This window comes from Neofelis nebulosa, chromosome 3 (assembly GCF_028018385.1).
Source record: "Neofelis nebulosa isolate mNeoNeb1 chromosome 3, mNeoNeb1.pri, whole genome shotgun sequence".
Taxonomy (NCBI): Eukaryota; Metazoa; Chordata; class Mammalia; order Carnivora; family Felidae; genus Neofelis; species Neofelis nebulosa.
This window is the reverse complement of record NC_080784.1, coordinates 56,474,045-56,498,241: the sequence shown is the minus strand read 5'-3', so window position 1 is coordinate 56,498,241 and position 24,197 is coordinate 56,474,045. Positions and strand designations below refer to the sequence as shown.

The window sequence follows — 24,197 nt, the reverse complement described above, 5'->3', positions numbered from 1 at the left end:
GGAACTGCATGTTAAAATCCTTTCTGATAGGATGACTATTGAAACAAGCCAAATTGTCTTTGCAGACTTGATCCTCCATCTAATTAGTCATATAGAACTAGCATTTTATGAAGCCCAAATATAAGATATTTTTTTTGCTCCAAGTTCTCAGGCCACTACTTAAGTTCGTCAGCAAGTTTTAAGGGTTTTTAAGAGTTTTTTTCCCCTCTTCTTTTTTAAAAAATGCAGGAATATAATACAGTAGTTATTTTGTTTTTTGTTTTTTCTTTTTGGCAGTGTTTTTTGTTTATTGCAATAAAAGGAGAGGGAAAAGAAGATCACGTAAAGGAACAGGAACAGGTTTTCATAGTAACTGTTTCCAAAGGAATAGAAAGCAACAGAAAGTTGGGAGAACCACTAAGAACATAGTGGGTTTTATTTCTCTATGCACACACTCATTCACACACATTCGCGCTCACACGCATTCACATCCACGCTCGTAGTCACGTTTATATTCATTTTTTTTATTAAAAAAAATTTTTTTTAATGTTTATTTTTAAGACAGAGAGACAGAGCATGAGCAGGGGAGGGGCAGAGAGAGAGGGAGACACAGAATGTGAAGCAGGCTCCAGGCTCCGAGCTGTCAGCACAGAGCCCGACGCGGGGCTTGAACTCACGAACCGTGAGATCGTGACCTGAGCCGAAGTCGGACGCTTCACCGACTGAGCCACCCAGGCGCCCCTGTATTCATTTTTTTTTTAATGGAGGGATAAGGAGGAAAATAACAGTCAAGAAAATCTTGTAAATAATGCAAAACCACCAAGAGAAAATTGCCCACAGGACCAAAGTAAATACGAGGAAACATGATTAACTTCAGCATTTGTCTGTAAGCTGAGGGAAAAATCTGCTGTGTCCTTCTGTTACAGAAAAGGGCTCCTTGACTTTTAAAGACATTGATTTACTTCTGTTTCCCATTAGATATTGAAGTTCCCTAATGGGGGAAAAGAATCAACGGTAAAAAGAGATAATACAGCTAGGCATGCTAAACTAGTCAGTGTTGGGTTCTTAAATGCTTTTTCATTTTCTGTAAATGTTTCAGAACTACATGTACTGTGCCTCTAATAGATTACATAGATGGGAATGATTATTCCATTGAACCACAGCAAGGTGGGGACGAAGATGGTTTTGCCAGAGGGGCCTGGGACTGGAGTTTACTATGGAAACGTGTTCCTCTAAGCCACAAGGAAAAGGCCAAAAGAAAACATAAAACTGAACCTTATCGGTAAAGGCTACTACTTTATTTTCTTACGTGGAATGTCTATCTCAGTACTTTTTTTTTTTTTTCCTTCCCCATGTACTTGTATAAATATGTGGGTCCATACATACCTTCCATTTCATCTTTGCTGCCGTCATCAACACAATACAGAACCATTTGCACTGTGCCGATTATAGATGTCATAAATGGCAACACATATGAAATTGTACCCCAAGGGGGTGGTGACGAAGATGGGTATGCCCGAGGAGCATGGGATTGGAGTATGCTCTGGAAACGGGTGCCTCTGACCCCTCGAGAGAAGAGAATGAGAAAGACAAAAACTGAACCATATCGGTAATCACTAAATCACTTACACGTTTTTCTTTTCTCCAGTTGCTGCTAACCTATTAACCTTTTGCCAAGCTAAAAAATGTGTTACTAACACTGTAGGTGCTGTCTCAGATTCTGTAACAGTTTTTCCCCTAACATTAGTTCTGAAGCTTGAATTCACCTTTACCACTTTGTAATTGTTTTTTTCTCTAAATGCAAGCTCCACTTTTGGGGGGATGGCAGGGGGAGGTTATATGGCATTAGTTGCGAATACGAGTGAAAAAAACCTTAGCCCTCCTTTCCTAGTAGACTAGACATTGAGTTTTATTCTTTTGACCATAATTTCATTCTGTAAATTTAAAATGCATAAATTACTTACAATCCTGGTTTTATGTCCACTTTGATCCCTTGGTTGTAGCGTTAACAATGAAAGACAAATAGCAAGAGATTTCTTTGGTTTTTTTTTTTTTTCTTCTTTGTGTTTTGTATGCTAACTCGTAAATACTAATTTTGTACCGGTTAAATCTGATGAATAAAAAAAAAAAAAATACATGACTTTGGAAAATATTACACGAAATCCTTTATCACTTCCTTCTCAGAAGAGCACTTGATTAAAAGGAAACTTTATTCTAGAATCAGCTTTTGTCCCTTCTTATGGGATAAAATAGAACAGTTCTGCTGCTTTACTCGTTTGGTCTCTAAACCGAAACATTTTACGGTCCTTCAAAGTGACTCCAAATGAAATGTTTGGTCAGATGTTAGCAGAGGCTTCTAAGTGTGTCTAATTTTGTTTTTCTGATCTTATGGTTCTGCTTTTGGTCTCTCTCTCCTTGTTATACTACTGATGATGCTAGAACTCTTTTGGGAAGGTGTTTCTAATGTCATGCAAATGCTGCTGGGATCTGGGCATGCCGTGATACAAGATACTGAGATGGCAAACATAAGGAAATTATAGAATTTTAATCTTTGACACTTTCCAAATTTCTCTTTCAAGTTCTGTTTTGAAACAATTCAGGAATTTACTGCTTACCCACTTGATTTAACGAATACATCTGGGTGTAAAAAATAAAGGGTAATGATTATATTTACATTTCTACTCATTCCCTGGGTTTAGCTAATAAAGACTTTTTTTTTAAGTGGTTTTCATGTTAAGATGCATTTGAAAAGATATACTGAGATAAGTGGGGATATGTTTAAAGATCAAAAAAGCATAGTTATAATAATTGTAAACGACAGTTAAATAAATGTGACAAGGAAGTAACCAAGAACATGTTGGTGCTGCTTATTACCAGGTTAGGCAGCATGTCTTGAGAAGAGAAGGCATAAGAGAATGACTTTCACTTGATGTGATTTCCATGCATATTGAAAGTATTACTTGATTTATTATTTATCCACTCAACAAATATTTAATGAGTACTTACTATGTGCCAGACATTGTTTTCCGGGGATAAACTTTTAAAAAGTATGTTCTCTCGTGGCACCTAAAGTGTAATGAGTGAGACGGAAATTAAACAGATAACTACACAAATAACTCAGGAACAGCACCTGCAGTAAGTCACGTGAAGAAAAATCCCAGGGTACGTGGAGCTTCTGGGAAGGAGAACCTCATCCAGCCGGGAGGAGCCAGAACAGCCTCCCTGGCAAAGGCCCCCCTGCAGGCTGAGGCTTGAAAGGTGAGGCGTCAGCCCTGTGGAGAAAGAGGAAGAACGTTGCAGGAGAGCGAACAGCAGAGGTGAACCCCTGAGATAGAAGAGAGTTGGTTTTGTTGGAGATGTGAGCAGAGCAGTGAAGAACTCAGGACGAGGAAGCCCACTCAGGAGTCGGGAGAGTCTGGCATCACCTGGGCCCAGCTTGAGTCCACTCTGCCTGCTGTATGATTAGATTGGGATGGGCGCAGCATAGAAGAAAAGACCCCGTCGGGGTGTTCCCGTAGCAGTCCAAGCAGTGGTAGCTTGGTCTAGGATGGAAGCAGCAGTGATGTTGGAAAGTAGAACACGGGCTCAAGATAGATGTTCAAGGTAGAATCGGTAGGATTTAGTGACATTGAATATCAGGTGTGGCGAGGAAGAAAGTACTCTGACGGAGAGTCTACTTAAGAGCCATGATACATAGTAATTAATTGGGGGTGGGGAACAGGATGAAAATGATTCCCCTTATCACTTGCTCTAGTGATGAGAATGGCTCGTCCCTAGAAAGTGCCCAATTCAAGATTCCATTCAGGAAGCTCCGCAGATCACCGTTTTGCATTCCTGCCTCCTGACACAGTAAATAGCTAATGTCTAATTCCCTGGTGTCGTTTCTTTGCTACATTTGCAAACTCTGAATGAACTGTGGCTGTTCCACAATGATTTACACCCTTATTTGGCATGCCCCTGAGCTATAAAATTAAAAAATGACAGACTACTTCCATGGTCTATGGTTTCACTCATCCTAGAATGACTCATAAATCATTGTAGGAGCAGTGAGCAGGCCATGGTTGTATGGCTCGGGATTTTTAGGAGTGTAAGAAAATTCTGTCTTAACTAAGTCTCAAGGCTTAATTTTCAAACCAACAAAGGAACTAAGGCACCCTCTAATGGCAAGATGATGCAACGCCCTAATTTGTAGTGAACTATCAATTGGATTTCAGACAAATTGTAAATTCATTAACGAATTATAAACCGATTGTTTTGTGAAGGCTTTGTAATTTCTTAATGTTTGGCCATCAGTTTTGTCTCTTCTGTGCATTACTTAGACTATGTTCCAAAAAGGCTTGTTGTCTATTAGTGAAGGGATTCTGGGATTTATCTGTATTAGTTATTGCACTATGTCTTTTCTTAGGTCCCCTGCCATGGCTGGTGGATTATTTGCCATTGAACGAGAGTTCTTCTTTGAACTGGGTCTGTATGATCCAGGTCTCCAGATTTGGGGTGGTGAAAACTTTGAGATCTCATACAAGGTAACGTTTTCTTTAAACAAATGCAGTTTTCTACGTAGTTATTACTGACTTTGGTGACTTTCAGAGAAGGCTGGTTTTTCTGGGAAAAGATCTATTTAATGCATTTCTCCGAATTATAAAGAATGACTAACAAAAATGCATGCCTTTGGGGGGAAATAGGGCAAAATGCAAAATCCAGACTTGTTGCATATTTATATGGCTCATCTCAGCATTGAGGCCAGCAAACTTCAAAAATGAAAATACCTCCTCCTCCCACTCCCCACCTCACCCCCCAGGCTTTCTGTGCATTAAAGTCTTTGTTTGTTATAAAAGCCCTTTGGAGAACCTGCACTGTATGGGAGCCACATTTGACCATCCACTGACACAGTTAGCCTTTACCTCTATGGGTAAATGTCCAGAGACGGAAGAACAACTCAGTCGTTGCTCTCAAAGAACTTAGAGTTCATAAGAAGAGATTAGAATTGTACTCAAATTCATAATATGAAGAGAAGGTAAAGAGCATTCAATTGGTATGATTAAGAAACAGCATTGTGGGGGCACCTGGGTGGCTCAGTCGGTTAAGCGTCCAACTCTTGGTTTCAGCTCAGGTCATGATCTCATGGTTTATGAGTTCAAGCCCCATGACGGGCTCTGCGCTGGCAGCATGGAGCCTGCTTGGGATTTCTCTCTCCTCCTCTCTCTGCCCCTGCCCAGCTCGCTCGCTCTCGCTCTCTCTCTCTCTCAAAATAAACATAAAAAATTTTCAAAATGAAACAGCATCTTACTGGAGGTAGCATTTGAGGCAAACTAGAAAGGCGGGCATGGTATTGATAAGCAGAGATAAAAGGAGAGGAGAGAGACCTTGGAGCAAATAGAATGGGGAAAGGTACAAAAGTGGGCACATGAAGATTATACTCAGGAAACAGGAGCAGTTTAGCAGAATCAGACAGCATGGAGAAAGACATCCAAGAAGATGAAGTGGACAAGTATGTTAGGACTGTATGGAAGAGAGCCTTTAATGCTGAGCCAAGAGATTTTTACTGAACTTGATAAGCAGTGGCAACCTATTGAAGATATTAAGCAAGGGAATAACATGACCCAAAGCTGCCCTTTAGCTAGAATAATCTCTTACTATAAATAAGGATAGTATTGAGTAGAGAGAAGCTGGAGGTGAAGAAGCCAGTTTGGAGGTTATTATACTAATCACCCAGGTGGGAAATACATTAGCAGTGGAAACAGTGAATAGTATCAGGAGTCAAGAATCTGCGTGACTTTGAAAGGTTATGCTGGGGAAAGGGTGTTTAAAGCTGCAGGTACACAAGAGACCCTTAGTGGCTGAACGTGACTGCATTCCCGATTGCCTTCTTCGTTATTATAAGAGTTTGAAAAACAAGCAAGTCACTTTAGGACTTATTTAGTTTATGAATTCCTCATGGACACTGTATCTAATTTAGATTTTATATTTACCTTGATAAGACAAATTTTCAACTATATTTTATCATTTGAAACAACTTGCACGTGTTTTTTTTTTTTTCCCCCTGATAGATATGGCAGTGTGGTGGCAAATTACTGTTTGTCCCTTGTTCGCGCGTTGGACACATCTACCGTCTTGAGGGTTGGCAAGGGAATCCTCCGCCCATTTATGTTGGGTCGTCTCCAACTCTGAAGGTGAGTCTTTGGGTAAAAGGAGAGAAGCCTAGGGAACTTTGTACCACACGTGGCACATTTATGTACCACATTGCTGTGGTGGTCACTTAAATGTCAGCTCCCTGAATGGGATAAATTGTTTGAGCACTCATGCTGGTTCCCCCTTTTAATTTAAGCTGAACTTATTCATGAAACACCTTATTGTCTTTATTTGAAATATGGTTGACATATTATATATATTTGTTTTATATTATATAAGTTACCGGTATACACAGGCATTCAACATTTATGTACATTATATATTATGCATTATATATATTATGGAATGATCACCACAGTAAGTCTAGCTGCCATCTGTCACCATCTGTAACAGCTACCATCTGTTACAATAATATTGTAATAATACAATATTATTAACTATATTCCCTGTGCTGTACACACAGGCTTCCCCTTCCCTTATTTCACCCATCTGCCCTCCACCTCTGGTGATCATCAGTTTGTTCTCTGTATCTATGAATCTGTTTTTCTGTTTTGCTTTGTTTGTTCCTTTGTCTTTTAGAATCCACAGAGGAGTGAAATCATAATGGTATTTGTCTTTCTCTGCCTTACTTATTTCACTTAGTACAACACCAGCCATGTTGTCCATCTAGGTCCAGCTATGGTCTCACAAACAGCAAGATTTCATTCTTTTTTGTGGCTGAGTAATATTCCATCCTGTGTGTGGGAGAGGGGAGAGAGAGAATATATCTGTATACCCCACATCTTCTTTATCAATTTTATCAATGGATACTTAGGTTGTTTCCGTATCTTGGTTGTTGTAATTGTAAATTGTATTGTAAATAATACTGCAGTGAACATAGGGGCACATATATCTTTTTGAATTAGTGTTTTTGTGTTTTGGGGATAAATACTCAGAAGTAGAACTGCTAGGCTGTAGAGTAGTTCTATTTTTAATTTTTTGAGGAATCTCTGTACTGTTTTCCACAGCAACTACACCAGTTTGCATTCTCGAAAACAGCCACATGAGGGTTCCCTTTTCTTCATATCTTCACCAACACTCGATATTTCTTGTCTTCTTGACAAGAGCCATTCTGACAGGTGTGAGGTGATATCTCATTGTGGTTTTGTTTCCCTGATGATTAGTTATGTTGAATATCTTCTCATATGTCTGTTGGCCACCTGTTTTGTCTTCTTTGGAGAAATGTCTGTTCAGGTCATCTGACCATTTTTTAATTGGACTGTTTGTTTTTTGATATTGAATTGTGTGAGTTCTTTATATATTTTCGCTATTAACCCCTATTTGAGTGGATCGTTCGCAAATAAATATCCTCCCATTCAGTAGGATGCTTTTTCATTTTATTGATGGTTTCCTTCACTATACAAAGCCTTTTTAGTTTGATGTAGTCCATTTGTCTATTTTTCTTTTGTTGCACCTGCCTGAGGAGACAGATCCAAAAATAATATTGTCCAAGAGCTTAGCCCTGTGTTTTCTTAGAAATGTCATGGTTTCAGGCCTTACATTTAAGTCTTTAGTCATTTTGAGTTTATTTTGTGTGTGGTGTAAGAAAGTGGCCCAGTTTCATTCTTTTGCAGGTAGCTGTCAGTATTCCCAACATTCATTGAGAAAACTGTCTTTTCCCCTTTTCCTTCTTTGTCAAAGATTAATTGACCATATAAGCATAGGCTTATTTCTGGACTTGCTATTCTGTTCCATTGGTGTCTATATCTGTTTTTGTGCTAGTACCATACTGTTTTTTTTTTTTTTTTTTTAATTTTTTTTTTCAACGTTTTTAATTTATTTTTGGGACAGAGAGAGACAGAGCATGAACGGGGGAGGGGCAGAGACAGAGGGAGACACAGAATCAGAAACAGGCTCCAGGCTCTGAGCCATCAGCCCAGAGCCTGACGCGGGGCTCGAACTCACGGACCGCGAGATCGTGACCTGGCTGAAGTCGGACGCTTAACCGACTGCGCCACCCAGGCGCCCCAGTACCATACTGTTTTGATTGTAACTTTGTAGTGTAGTTTGCAGTCAGGGAGCATGATACCTCCCAGTTTGTTCCTCTTTCTCAAGATTGCTTTGGTTATTTGGGGTCTTTGGTGGTTCCATGCAAATTTTAGGATTATTTGTTCTCATTCCATGAAAAATACTATTGGTATTTTGATAGAGATTGCACTTAATCTGTAAATTGCTTTGGGTAGTGTGGACATTTTAATAATAGTGATTTTTCTAATCCATGAGTGTGGTATATCTTTACATTTATTTGTGTTGCCTTCAGTTTCATTCATCGGTGTCTTTTTTGTCTTTTTTTTTATTTCAAGTTTTTATTTAAATTCTAGTTAATATATGGTAAAATCATCAGTGTCTTATAGTTTTTGGAGTATGGGTCTTTCACCTCCTTTAATTTATTTCTAGATTTTTTTGATGCAATTATAGATGGGATCGTTTCTTTAATTTCTTATGGAAATGCAACAGATTTGTGTATATTAATTTTGTATCCTGCATCTTTACTAAATTCATTTATTACTTCTAATAGCCTTTTGATAGAGTTTTTATGGTTTTCTATGTAATATGTTATGCCATCTGCAAATAATGAGTGTTACTTCTTTTCCAATTTGGATGCTTTTTGTCTCTTTCTTGTCTGATTGCCATGGCTAAGACTTCCAACACTAAATCGATTAAAAGTGGCAAGTGTGGGCATCCTTGTCTCAGATCTTAGAGGGAAAGTTTTTGGCTTTTCACCATTGAGTATGATGTTAACTTATGGGCGTGTCATATAGGGTCTCCATTATGTTGAAATATGTTCCCTCTATACATACCCACTTGAGAATTTTTATCATAAATGTTGAATTTTATCAAATGCTTTTTCTGCATTCATTAAAGTGATTATATGATTTTTATCCTTCTTTTTGTTAATGTGGTGTATCACATTGATTGATTTGTGGATGTTGAACCATGCTTGCGTCCCCAGAATAAATCCCACTTAATCGTCATGGATGATCATTTCAATGTATTGTTGAATTCAGCTTGCTGATATTTTGTTGAGGCTCTTTGTATCTATGTTTGTCAGGGATCTTATTATTTTTTAAGATTATTCATTGTATCCCACTCAGATTAAGATTTCTATATTGAATGCTCTCCACAAAGACATCTCAAATAAATTCAAAAAGGACTACCACTCTGTAGGAACGTAGTTGAAACGAAAATATCAGCTTCTATTATTCACACTTGAGTAAAATATTATTTTTGTTTTGTTTAAAAAAATTAAAGTAATCATATTAGAAGTTTGTATAGTAAACAAAATCAAATTTTTGAACAGTGCTTGCAAAAGATTAATATCTTTTGTCCCTCAAACCAGGGGCAAACCAGAAAAGCTTCACACAGAGGCTAAGAAGATGAAGTCCTTTATTCTCGACCAAACAACTTTGAAGATTTTTCAATTGTGCTGTTTCCATAAATTCTAAGAGCATAAGACTCTGATTCCATTCATTTTCTGGAGCCCCTAACCAAGTCAAAAGGAAGTCAGAAGGAAGTTTATTATTGGCTACAGATGCAACTTGGGATAGTTCCTTAAAGGGAAATAGATAATCAAAGCAGAGATGACAAGGCTTAAAGAATGAACAAAGCTTTCTAACCAGCCAAATTATCATAGAAATGGCCAAAGGGAGCCCCAGCCAGAATAGGAGACGAGATCAAAATGTCCATGCTAAAGCAAAAGGCACCATATTAACACCAGGCCTGACTGGCATTACAGGAAAGAACTTGCCCTTGGATTTGGACCCATAATCACAAAGAATGAAAGATCACATTGATTCATGAAGGCCTGTGCTACAAGGAAGAGAGATGTGAGGGAAATATTTATCCACTCTAAAAATGAACCGTACATATCATAAAAACTATCTGATAAATGTAACATTCAGTCTACACTTAGTGCTAGAGTGTGCCAGGTGCTTTTTTTCCCTCCAGCTTTAACATCATCCACTTCAACCACAGTGTGCTAATAATGGTTTATGTCGACTTATTCAGCTCGTGTGTCTTCTCTGAGCCTCAGACTTTAACGGTCAGTTGCCTCTCAGAATTATGTTCTCAGATGACCCTCACACATTTCAAACTCAATGGAGTCAAAGCTGAACTTTTTAACTTTTTCTCAAAAGCATTTCCCTTTCCTATATTCTCTGTTTGCCCACGAATGAAACTTACGGGGCATGTTGGGGTAGTCCTCCCTTCCCTCCCACTGAACCAAGCCCTGAAGAGTCTACCTCATACATTATCTCCGAAATCCATTCCTTCCTATACTTAGTGCAGGTCCTCAGATCTCTCCCATATAGATAATTGAATTGCCTCCTGTTTGGCTCTCCACCATCAGGCTCAATCCCCTTTAATCTGTCTTCTACTCACCACCAGTGTGGTTTCCCTGATCATTAAATCTCATACCTGTACCTGCTTAAAACCTTTTGATGACTGTCAGCCAAAAGATAAAATTCAAAGAATTTTAGAAAAGAATAATAATAATAGCTAACACTTTTTGACAACTTATTACATACCAGTCACGAATCTAAATGCTTTGCTAGATGAACTCCTTAATTTTCGCAAAACACAAGGTAAGTTGTGGTAAACTACTTTTAGGACTACAAATGCACCATGATTTGCCATACTTCATTTGGGTTCCTCTTTGCCCTGACTACCGTTCACACAGAATTAACCACTCCTTCAAGACACAGCTGTCAGTGCCCTTCCATGGTGGCCCTCTGGATTTCTCCATCCCAAACAAATAAATGCTCCTTCTTTGTGTTGCTATAACCTTATGTATGCACGTTTCATTCTTCGTGTTCATTAGTATTCAGCTTCGTGTTCATTAGACACGGGCTGTGTCTAATTCTGGATGAATTTGCAAAAATTAAAAATACTTAGCAATGGGGGCACCTGGGTGGCTTGCGCGATTAAGCATCCGACTCTTGGTTTTGCCTCAGGTATGATCCCACGGTATCATGAGTTCGAGCCCTGTGTTGGGCTCTGCACTGACAATGCAGAGCCTGCTTACGATTCTCTCTCCGCAACCCCCCCCCACCTCTGCCCCTCCCCCACTCGCTCTATTTCTCTCTCAAAAATGAATTAAAAAAATTTTTTTAAAACATATTCAGCAATATTACACATTTAAAACTTTTTTGAACCCATGGGCTTTTGCAACAGCATGCCTGTGGGAGCATGTTTGCCTTTTGGTACTTATAGCCTAGGAGAATTTTAGTCTGAACGCAAGGTATTTTCTACTCCTGATGTAACACAGGGGTCAGCAACTATGGCCTTTAGGCCAAATCCAGCTCTTTTCAGTAAATAAAGTGATTGCTATTGGAGCACCACCGCATCCTTTTGTGTGCGTATTGTCTCCAGCTACTTTCTCAGTACAACAGGGCTGAGTAGTTGCTACAGAAACTGTATGGCCTGCAATGCCAAAGATACTTACTCTCTGGCCTTTTACAGAGAAAATATGCTGATGAATAACGTACAAGACCAAGGGACTAGATTGAGAATGTACTCAATCTGTTACAACATTCATGCCTACAGGCATTTGTTCAGTTCAGCCTTAGCAGATAGATCTTTGTCAGTTATCACAATATTAACTTATTTTATTGTTCTTTAGTTGCTTTCCCTTAAAGTGCATCCACTGGTGAAAGTATCCTATAAATTCTGGGTTATAGCAAAACGGTTCTAGTACAGTCATAATGTGACCAAAAAAGCCACTTGCCAACAAAATGTGTTTTATTCAACAGAGCTCTTGTTTTTCACGCTGGTTCCTGAAATGAGCCTTTTCCCTACACATGCTGGTAGTGTGGTTCTAAATGAAAGAGATTGTTCTGAGCAAAGGAGCACCCATTTTCCGCCAGCCTCCCCTAAACCCTCTCTGGGCTTCACCTTCTTCCTCTAAAAGCAGGATAGAATATATGATCTTAGAATATGCGATCTTACAGCTCAGTGACGTCACATTCTGTGTCCATCACTTAGTTGAACATGCATTACATTCTACCCTTAGCAATTGACATATTATAGTCGTTAACTCACTTGCGTTTGTTTTATTAAATATCAGGTCCTATTGAAATGAGTATATTATATGTTGGTCATATTTCATGTGTCTAAGATGGGCTGCTTACAGCATTGCAGATCTTTTCCTTTCTCATCATCTTTTCTTTTTCACAGAATTATGTTCGAGTTGTAGAGGTGTGGTGGGATGAATATAAAGACTACTTCTATGCCAGTCGTCCTGAATCAAAGGCATTACCATATGGGGATATATCTGAGCTGAAAAAATTTCGAGAGGATCACAACTGCAAAAGTTTCAAATGGTTCATGGAAGAAATAGCTTATGACATAACTTCACACTACCCTTTGCCACCCAAAAATGTTGAATGGGGAGAAGTAAGTACCAGCTGGTATTCAGATCTCAAAAACTATGTATGTTTGGAGACTGAGCTTGGGAGAAGGCAGAGAAAGATGGAAATGTGTGAGTGAAAGAGAAAAATTCTTGGAGAAAAGTTTCTCTAAAAACTGTCCTCCCCCGCCTTTCTACCAGACTGTTAACACCTCCCCTGACCACCTGACCACTGTGTCCCCTGCTCTCAGCTTTTGGACTCCTGGCTCTCCATCCTGGAGCACTGTCCACTCCCTGCAGCCTCTGCCACTTCCCTGCCCCTCACTCTGACTCCTTTTCCTGACCAATTCCAACTTACCCTATTGCTCGCAATTTAGAGAGCACCAGTTCTGAAAAGCCTCTCTTATCCTTCCCCACTCTGTCAGAAAAACTGAGTTCTGGATCTTTCCATGGGTTCTCATAACATTCAAAATTGCCTATCTCTCAGCCAGTCTCTCGACCCAGGACCTGGTTCACCGTTGTGTCCCAATGGACTAACACAGAGACCTCCCCATACACAACAGACACTCAAACAATGCTTGTCAAATGAGTGAATGGATTGATGGTAACTGAAAATAAGTAAGGTCAGGCATTGGTTGCTGTTGTCATTTCTTTGTTTCTTCAGACTTGCGTTTGTAATCTCATTTCTCATGTCCCCCCACCCATGAGCCTAATGCTGCTGCCTCATGGGTATATTAAACATGCCATGAACTTTCAAACTTATGTATCATTGTGTAATTAAGTATTCAACAAATAGTGGTCAAGGGCCTACTATGTACCAGTCACTCTTGTAGACATAAGACAAGCAGGTCCCTTTCATCAGGTCTTTCCCCTTGGGGGGAAAAAGACAACAAAAGGGAAACAAAGAAGATAATGGCAGATGGTGGTAAGGCCCTCAAAGGAAATAAACAGGTGACGGTCAAGAGAATTTAGGGACAGATTAAGGAAGCCACCTTTGAAGAGGTGACATTTAATCTGAAATCTGAGTGATCAACCAGAGAGCCAGGAGGGAGTGTTCCAAGTAAAGAAAATGGTGAGGTTGAAGGCTCTGAGTCAGGAAATGCTTTGCCTTTATGATAATCAGAAAAGAGATTAATGAGGAGGGAGGCCTTTATCCTATAGGTATGGGAAGCCGTGGGAGGGTTTTAAGCAGGTAACATAAGTTGATTGATGCCTTGCTTTCTAATCACCCTGTTGTGAGGATTTAGAGTAGAAACAAGGATGCCAATTAGGAAACTAGTAGAGTAGTTCTGGTAAGAAAGGACGATGGTGGCTGAGACGAGGATGTCAAAAGTGGAACAGAGACAAGCCGACAAATGCAAGGTACATAATTCATCTGGAGGCAGATCGCTGACAGACGGGTATGTGAAGGATAAGGGCCAAGATGACTAGTTGTGTTTTTTTATTTGAGTAGCTGATTCGGTGGCAGCTGAGATTGGGATGCTGATGGAGGGGATGAGGGGGAAGCGTGGGGGAATAGCAAGTTCTTTATTGGCTTTCTGATTGTGGGAAGTGCCTACTGGACATCCAGGTGCGGCTGTCAAGTAGTAACAGACTACGTGATATTGAAGCCCAGAAAAGAGGCAATGTACATTTGGAGCCATCAGCGGGTAGATTGTCTCATGAAACTGAATGAACTCACCTAGGGAGAAAACAGAGATGGATAAAAGAAGATGGGATCCATCCCTAAGGAACCCTGACATTTAGAGTTTGGGAATAAAAGAAACCGACACGCTGTGCACATCTTGATTTAATACGTACCTCCCCGTACTCTTTATTTCATCTCTATGTTCTATCATAGCATATTATAGCAAACTGTGTTACCTTCTCAATGAGAATCTGCCTGCCATCCCCCAAACAGCCTTAGCCACCACCTTTAACTTGTTCTTTTCTTTTCCCCCATGGCACTTACTGCTTCCAAACGTGTTTATGTTTTTTGCTTATAGTCTCTTTCCCTACCTAGAATGTAAGTTCGCTGGGGCGAGGAACTTTTATCTATTTTGCTCACTGGTGTATCAGAGCCTGCCACATGCCTGCCACAGTAGTCACTTAATATTTGATGAATAAAGACATGAGTGAATGGATAGATGAAATTTTCTGTTCTCCCTTTAGAAGTTCACCCCCAAATATAGCTTCACCCTAACCCCTATCCCCATCCTGGCCCCTGTACCTTACACCTCACTTCTCAGCATTCCTTCCATTTTGCAAGGTAAACCCCTACCCGTTTAGACCGCATATCTCCTTGAGGCAGTCTTTAGAGTTCCTCCAGGCAGGGCAAGAGCCTCCTTTTTTCACATGCCCAACCCTCCATCCTGATTGACACTTAGCCTTCAGTCTCTCGTGAGGGTCCTGGACCATGACTTGATTCTCCTTGTATCTGCTAAAGCACTCATCATCATAGGTGCTCAGTCAATATTTGCTGAAAGAATAAACATTTTTTTAACATTTTATCCAAATACTATAGTAATTATAATTGAGATATGAATATATAGTATTTCCGAGAAAGGAAAAAAGGTGATTTTTACACAAAATGTGCGTCCCAAAGATGATCCCCTGTGTTTGCTTCTCGCCTACGTTATTCACTGTCAGGGAAAAGTCTCACTGCCTGGCCCATTCGCCATAATCTTTGCTCCCTAGGCCCCTTGGAGACAGCTGCCAAAATTGTCACAGAGCTATTTGGAAGAGTTCCCTTACATATTCAGTTCTGGGTCAGTGTCTCTTACCACTGAGGTAATAGGTAACTGTACTCTATTTGCTTTTCATCCACACGAATCAGCATGAATCTGGAATTGTATTTAATGATATCTTTTTAATTTTCTTTCCTCTGAGGTATTTTATCAAAATCTATAGACCAGTGCCCATAGTTGGGATGAGCCCATTCCAGTGTTGACTTCAAGATCATAAACGATTTCAGAGATGACTGGCATGCTGTAAACTACTCCAAGACTGATAGTACCGTCAAAACCTGGCATTACACACACCCAGATTTCCACCGTGAATAGCAGTATTTAGCATGAAACCCTCTTACTCTGAAGCTAGAGTGCATTACAGCTAACCTGTTGCCTGCTCTTTGGCTCTTTGTTCATTTTTGTAGATCAGAGGCCTTGAAACTGTTTACTGCATTGATAGCATGGGGAAAACAAACGGAGGCTTTGTTGAACTAGGACCCTGCCACCGGATGGGAGGGAATCAGGTAAATAACCATATTTCTATGTTTTTATAGGTCTGCTGCATTGGAGCAGAATGTCTTACCGATCATGGGGCTTAGTTTGCTTTTTAATTTGATAATTTTGGGGGCGCCTGGGTGGCGCAGTCGGTTAAGCGTCCGACTTCAGCCAGGTCACGATCTCGCGGTCCGTGAGTTCGAGCCCCGCGTCAGGCTCTGGGCTGATGGCTCAGAGCCTGGAGCCTGTTTCCGATTCTGTGTCTCCCTCTCTCTCTGCCCCTCCCCCGTTCATGCTCTGTCTCTCTCTGTCCCAAAAATAAATAAAAAACGTTGAAAAAAAAAAAATTTAAAAAAAAAAAAATTTGATAATTTTGTTTGGGTAAAGTAAAACATTGTATAAAAAAAAATTGACAGTGCTAAAACATTTATTTAGATGAGGAGGATGACAGCATTATTGGTTTTCACAGAACCAATCTGAACCTAGAATTTATGTCTGATATAAGAGATTAGAATATATTCCTGTGTGAGTATAGAATCATGTAAGCCAACTCTCTGAACAATTTTATTTGCAAATATTGTTCAGTATTCCACATTTCCCCCTTATAAGCTAGGATGTTACTGCCAGTAAGTATATTTCACTAATATATTTTATTTCCTTATATGGGTATTGTTCTTGTCTCTTAGACTGTGAAATGTCATCAGCTCTGTTTCTACTTTTTCATCTGCTTACATTGTTGGTACATAATAAATATGTGTGAATGACCCATTCTATATCCAAGAGGCTAAAGAACATAATCCTTTAGGTGTTAATAGGAGTCTTCGTTAATATCAAAATGAATATAGTTCTTCTCTCTGGACTTAAAATTCTGAACATACAGAAAAATTATAGAAAAGTAAGATAGTCACTGAATTTAATTTTGAGTTAAGTTTCTTTCTTTCTTTCTTTCTTTCTTTCTTTCTTTCTTTCTTTCTTTCTTTCTCTCATTCTTTTCTTTTTTTCTTTTAAATAATGTATATCTGGGGCACCTGGCTGGCTCAGTCAGTGCAGCATGAGAGGCTTGGTCTCGGGGTTGTGAGTTTGAGCCCCACGTTGGTTGTAGAGATTACTTAACAGTGAAATCTTTAAAATAAAATAATGTATGTTAGAAGAGAAAGTCCTCTGTTACTTTTATTTCTTTTTTTTTTTTTAATAGCTTTTTCGAATCAACGAAGCTAACCAACTTATGCAATATGACCAGTGTTTGACAAAGGGGCCTGATGGATCAAAAATTATGATTACACACTGTAATCTAAATGAATTTAAGGAATGGCAGTACTTCAAGGTATTGTGCGTTTCAACTCCTGAAATGATATTATTTGTGATTTCATTTTAATAACATCGATCATACAAAATTTAGATGTATAAACCTTAAAACCTGCATTCAGGTTGACTTGCATTTCCCTCTAGTTAGTCATTTGTTTTCCTGAGCATTGAGTGACTCTTTGTTCCATAATGAAGCATCACTTTCATTCTCTGGTATAACGTCCTGTAATGAGGTCACAGAAGGTCTATGAAGACCCAGTGCTAATTTCAGTAACACGGGAAAAATCTGTTCTGTGAGGCAGTAATCACCATTGTTCTAATATCGAAATCTTATTTGTTAAATCTAAAGGAGTCATTCATTAAAGTAAAATTATTTAAAAATTACATATGTAATTGAAATTATATGTATATAAAATCTTTTAAAATATTGCATTTATATTTCATGTTGTCCAGCAGGTGGAGATAGAGACAAACAAATAACACTTGGAAATCGGGGCCTTCGTGACCTCTCTTTATTAGCGTTATTGGCTAAACATAACTGGATAAATATTGCCTATTGCTTGCTTAAAGGTCATGTTTAGTTATTCACTTGACACTGCAGGAGCAGTTTTGCTCTTTCACCTGTGAATATTCAAAGCTCTTTGCCAAGTTGAAGATTCCAACATATTAATGGATTGATGTATAATTTTCAGAGTCTAGACTTGACTAAATTTATTGAGAAACACAAAGTTGGGAAAGCTGCCCCAAACCAAAAGAATCTGGCAACTCTCAACTTCATTTGCTCAGTTAGTAGTTGTTATCGTACCATGTCTGTTAGGCAAGCCCTTATTTGCTATGTAGTGATGGTATTATGACCCAGCTTAATATTCCCAGTTATCATCATTCCCAGATAATTACCATGAAGTGGTAAGTATATGTCAGTTGCTGATTTTTTTCTTATAACAAGTTAGGAAGGAGAACATGAACATAAATCCTGAAGAACAGAGCATTTGTTTCCACAAAGATGAATAATAGCAATAGATAGGGTATTAGTAAAATGGTATTAGTAAAATAGTAAAAGAAGGCTCTAGCAGACCAGAAACTACCATCCAAAAGTAGTTTAATGGATAAAAAATGGAATGTATATATTTTAGGTTAACAAAGAAGAGATTAATAGGAGGAATTATTTCTGACAAGTTTCATATAGGAAGTATTATTGTTCCAGGTCTTGAGATATAAAAAGGCTTTTCATGGAGGATAAATAAGAAGACTGGGTGAACAAAGAAAGGCATGGAGTAAAACTGTAGAAAACTCTAGGGATCATGTTTAGTTTGGTATCCCTGAATTGGAGTCCACATGAAAGAACATTCAACTTCACTTTGTAAGTTTTGGAAAGTGAATGACATTATTTGAGGAACACAGTGATAGGAAACAGTGGATACTTTTAGGAAAATAATTCTAGAAACATTGTGCAAAGTATGGACTGATAAGCAGATCAGCTCAGTCAGCAGTTCTCAAGCTTTCCGATCTCTAGATTCCCTCTACACTCTTGAAAATTATTGAGACCCCCACACGCACACAGATTTTATTTATCTAGGTTATAACTAACAATATTTTCTGGGTTGCAAATTAAACCTGACAAGTTTTGTAAGTATGTATTTTTGTTGTATTTTTATGTATGTTTTCATTCATGTAAAAGTAATAATAACCCTACTACATATTCATATAAACAATTTGAATGACAAATTACAGTTTTTCAACAAAGTGAGAAGAATGGCATTTTTTTATAGTTTTTCAAATCCCTTTAAATGTCTGGCTTAATAGAAGACAGCTGAATTCTCATATTGTTTCTACCTTCAATTTGATGTGATATATCGTTTTAGTTGAAGTATATATGAGGAAAATCAGACTCAAACATGCAGCTGGAGAAGAGAGGGTTCATTTAGTAGGCTTTTCAGGTCATTGTAGCTGTTCTTTGATGCCACCCCACAACTAGATAAGTGGTAGTTTCTTAAAGATCATTTGCAGTATAGACTCTGAAACCATATCAGTGAACATTTTGCCCTATATTACATTAAAATCTATTTTACCCATGTCTACTTTTGTAATATCACGCATGCACTGCTTGTTTGGAAAATATTGATTCACCAAGTTATGTAGGTCTTCCATATGTTGACACATTTCATCATACAGTATCAAAAAAAAAATCACAGATATAACCACTGATTTCATGGTAAAGCTGTCAAGTTCATGGTGGTGGGTACACGTTTTCCACAACTCTAATTTTTGCTTAAACCTCAAATTCTATCAGTGGCAACAAATACTGTCAGATGTGTTGTTTTTTAAGTGACAGGCTTACTTCATTGTCCAGAAAATGTCTACCCAGTCCCAAGTATGAATAATCACAGTTTGTCTAGAGTTTTCCTTTCAGGTCAAAATGACATTACACGAAAAAAGCAGCTAGTTGGACACTCAGGTCAAACAAGTGCCCACGTGTTTTCCTTTTCCTTCAGGATAACCATTGCACTTCACTATACGGAAGTGCTTTATGCCTATTTTCCATTTCAGCTCAGAATATTTTTAAAAGTATACTCAAGGGTCAAGATTTAATAAAACTTAGTCGTTTTACTGTTTCATCATTAGACATCCTGAAGTAAAACTAGCATTTTCTTTTTTAGCTTTGGATGTATGGCCATGAATAAGGAGACTACTAGAACACTTATGTCACTGCTTGATTTATGCTAAGGCCCCAGCACTTATACCTGCCATTGCTTTTGCACCATCAGTAAAAATGTTAGTGCAGTGAAAAAGGCAAATAGGGTCTTTGTGTTATTATGAAAATAGTTTTGACCTTACGGGCCCAGTCTTAGTCTGAGGACTACAGTATGCGAAGCCCTGAGTTATATTGAAGAAATGCACAATAGATGATGAGGGCCAAACTAAGGCATATGCAGTGGGTGTGGGAAAGGAGATAGATCAGAGACTTTGCAACTATCAGTCCTCAATTGCTGCTACAAACAGAATGAATGAAGGGAAGTGTAGCATGAAAGGCCTCTGTCCTGAGGACACGAAGGGTAGTTTTGTCATTAGCCAGGATGGGAACTGAAGAAGTTTGTATAGCATTGAATTTATGGTACCAGCAGTACATTATGACTTAACAATAAAAGGACTTAGAAGACTGACAATCAGGAAAACTCCAAAGTCTGAGGTACGTTTAGCTTAAGCCTGTCCAATTTTCTAGAACCATCTCCTTGTGAAAGCCAGGTAATGATTTCTTCTAATGTCAGTGATATCAAAAAAAGTGCACATTTAAAACTCCTTTCTCCTTTGTTTTCCAGAACCTGCACAGATTTACTCACATTCCTTCAGGAAAGTGCTTAGATCGCTCAGACATCCTACATCAAGTGTTCATCTCCAATTGTGACTCCAGTAAAATGACTCAAAAGTGGGAAATGAATAACATCCATAGTGTTTAGAAAGAATAAAAGAAACCAATAACCTACCTACTGACACATAAATTTATACAGGACTGAAAACCGCCTGAAACCTGCTGCAACTATTATTAACTCTGTACAGCTCCAAACCCAGAACCTCCTGATCAGTTTGAAGGATGTTGATAAACTGTGATTTTACAATAACATTATCATCTGCAGTTACTGTTTACAAAACTGCTTTTACCTTAAACTTTGTAGATGTTTACATCTTTTTTTGTTTTGTTTTAAGATGATGTTGGTAATTTGTGCATTTAGCTCTGTTTTAATTAGAACAGAGTTAAAAGCATTGTTGTCTTCTTTGGGATTACACTCAGGGGTCTGAAAGGCAGTTTGATTTTTTTTTTTCTTTAACACACTTGAAAAAAGGTTGGAGTAACCAGACTTTCATATATAACTTGGTGATTATCAACCTGTTGTGTCTTTATTTAATTTTACATCTTTATGAAGCACTGCCACAGGTTCTTAGCCAAGGTGGCCTTCCTTCACAGTCATGCTGCTTTTTTGAAAGGTGAATTTCAACACATTTAGTGCCTCTTTCATTTCTCAGTATATATTTCAAGAGCTTTTGATGAAATTTTTAGGATGGTATTGATGGAATTGTCATCTGTATGAGGAACACTTTTATTACTCAGAAATGAATTTACATGCTACCATTTGCTCTGAAATTGAATGTTGTGCGGCTTGAGAAAGAAAAGACAGTATGGAACATCTTAAGGCTATTTCATAGGGTTGAAGATTGTATGGCATTAACTTCCTTACATGCTGGCATTCCCAATGCTCTCTGTTGATACTGACTCCCAAGATCAGTCAAGAGGGTCTACCAACTAGAGAAAAATTGTCCACTGACATCTGGGATTTACTTTTCCCCAGTACCTGTCACTATAGAAAACTATAAGTAATTCTCGGTTTCGAAATCTTGAAATATGGGGGTAACAAAAATAACAAAACACCACTGTAAACACATCAGAGTTTCATTCTGACCAACGTAAGAATTTCCAAGCCCTTTTTAGATTAAGCCTTACAAAAACTCCTGTGCATTATTAACCTAAGCTGTGCAACCTATGAAGCCAAGAGTGAATGGATGTTTCATGTATATCTTCATCCAAATGAAATTCCCTACACATTTTTTAAATTAAAATCTATTTAAAAATACAGTTCATTAACAAATATGAACTTCTGTTAGGTTAGGTTTTGGTTCTCTAGTGTTTCTTAATTTTTTTTAGGAAGCATATTCCTATTAGTATTTCTCCAGTGAAAAAGAAGACTTGTTTGGATTTAAACATTTATTAAGATAGGACTTAACTATAGGAAAACCAAACAGTGCAAGTGGTCAATTCAGTTTTAATTTCTAAATAGTCTTTTGTTACCCAAAAGATTAAAATGCTACATTGAGTTTAAAAAAAGAAAGAAAGAAAGAAAGAAAGAAAGAAAGAAAGAAAGAAAGAAAAAGGATGAAATGGGGAATGGCAAGTAAATTAAGCATTTTTGATCCTGTAATCATGATATCATTACAATGAAAGGAATTTCACAAACTACTGCCAGAGGGAACTATTTTTAATTACAGCTTAAAAAAGGAAAGAAGAAAAGCCTACAGATTTCTTTCTTCCAAGCTTAGCTCTTAAATTTAGAGAGTCAGATTTAAACATCCTGAATGGAATTTTATTTATAATTTTGAATTGTCAATTTGTATTTTGCTACTGATCTGTGATCAACCATTTTAACTTTCATTCATCTCTAGGGATGTTTAAAAAGGAATACATTTATATATGCTTATATAATTGCAAAAGAAATCAACTATAAAAAGGAAACTCAGACAATTGGTACTTCAATTACTTGTATCTCTGCAAATAGGCTCCATTTTCCTTGTTGAATAGATTATAACCTTGCTAACTATGCATAGGCCTAAGAAAGGTGGCACATAAACTGTGCATGTAAATTTTAAATGGGTACTTTGTGCAATTCGTTAATACTCTATGAAAATGATTCTATATATTGAAATCAGAAACTGTACCAAACATGAAAAACATCAGAAGCTGCTGCCATAGGACTATTTTCTACTGTAGGCTGCTTTGGAAATAATTCCCATATCCTTGCTTTGTAAGTTGATAATATCACTATGCATTTCTACACATTTTATAAATTTGATTTATGCAGATTTTGATACACTGTATGTTTCTGTAGAAATTGTATAAATATTCAAATTTTATTAGGGATAAATTTGAGAAGTTTATGTATATCTTAATTCTGGGTTGCTTGTTTTTTAGGTGAGAAAAAAATAAAATACTGTATTTTAATCCATGGTTTTTTTCAGTATTCGTAATCATTTCTAAATCCAAACACTGCATGTTTGAAATAATTATTGTTTACCAGATACACTAACATAATAGCTAAAATATATACCATAGTTATATGTTGACTATGTGCTTGAATGTTGGTTATAATTCTGCTTAGAATGTGCTTAGCATACACGGAGCTTACCTATCTGTAGGAAAGAAACAAAGGTTTATTTTCGCCTCTGGTTGCCTATGTATAGCAGTTTTTTTGTTTTTTTTTTAAAGTCACTTACCCAGGGTGCCTGGGTGGTTCAGTCAGTTAAGCGTCCAACTTTGGCTCAGGTCATGATCTCGCAATTTGTGGGTTCAAGCCCCACATCGGGCTCTGTGCTGACAGCTCAGAGCCTGGAGCCTGCTTCGGATTCTGTGTCCCCCTTTCTCTCTGCCCCTCTCCCACTTGTGCTGTTGCTCTCGCTCTCAAAAATAAATAAAAAATATTTTAAAAATTAAAACAAAAATCACTTATCCAATTATAAAAAACCCCAGCAACATCTATCTTTCTTAGCAGTGTTTTCTGTTATCTGATTGCCTATTGAAAGTAAAAATTTCTTTAAGTCAAAACTCTTTGCAACGTGACAGATAAGTGACTATAGAGAGAAGTGAAGCCTACCAAAAAATAGGCCATAGGACCTTTTGGCACAACAGGCAACATCTCAAAAGAGGATGTGGCTGCTCACATTCCAATAAGTCGTAGAGTTCATTTGGGAAACTTTCTCTCAATTGACTTGGCTATTGTCACGTCCTCTAATTCTCAGCTGCTATACCATAGAAATTTTAAAAAGTCACATTGGACCAGACTGGAGTTAATGGGAGTTCATTTATTTTTTCAGAAACAGTCTCATGGGGATCTTGGAATATATTTCATTTCTGGACAGAATGTAATCGAAAAAAAAATCCACTTATAATTCAATGGAAAACATGACGGATATTTGACCTGAGCCAGATACCTAGTAGGCCAGTCATTTGGGTATGTGAAAATTAATCCATGTGAAAGCAGATTTAAAAAGTACCGAGCACTATGAAAATGCATATCGTTCATCAGAATTGGTTGCAGGAAAATGGACAGGAGTCAGAGAATGATTTTTGTGGACCGCTATTCCTGGAATTGAGGTTAAAGGAAGGACTGAGTCTAAGCTAAATCCAATAATTGCCTTGCAATTCTCATTTTTAAGATTTTGAAATGCCCATATTTGACCTCACATCTGAGCCGAGGTGGTATGGGAGGTTCCTTATTTTCATAATAGAACGATATTACAACCTGCTCATCTGAATGAATATAGTATGATAACCAGTCTGTTTTGAATCTCTGTCCAACTACAAATTACTCATATGACCTTGGAAAATTATCTATGCCTCAATTTCCCCATTTGCAAATGGGGGAAAATAACAG

The 24,197-nt window shown here is 38.0% G+C and overlaps 1 protein-coding gene across 2 annotated transcripts in view; it reads left to right on the top strand.

The window, feature by feature from the left end:
* GALNT7 (polypeptide N-acetylgalactosaminyltransferase 7) overlaps positions 1–22,772 on the top strand; it is a 148,024-nt gene extending 125,252 nt beyond the window's left edge. The window contains exons 6-12 of one of the 2 annotated variants that reach the window (XM_058720892.1): positions 1,406–1,588; positions 4,385–4,502; positions 6,027–6,149; positions 12,322–12,540; positions 15,627–15,725; positions 16,892–17,020; positions 20,319–22,772. In XM_058720892.1, coding sequence (XP_058576875.1) covers positions 1,406–1,588; positions 4,385–4,502; positions 6,027–6,149; positions 12,322–12,540; positions 15,627–15,725; positions 16,892–17,020; positions 20,319–20,456 — 1,009 coding nt within the window. In that variant the 3' untranslated portion in view covers positions 20,457–22,772. Of the gene's footprint in view, positions 1–1,078; positions 1,262–1,405; positions 1,589–4,384; positions 4,503–6,026; positions 6,150–12,321; positions 12,541–15,626; positions 15,726–16,891; positions 17,021–20,318 lie in introns of both variants that reach the window. The other variant, XM_058720893.1, reaches the window with a different exon arrangement.
* The last annotated feature ends 1,425 nt before the right edge of the window (positions 22,773–24,197 follow it).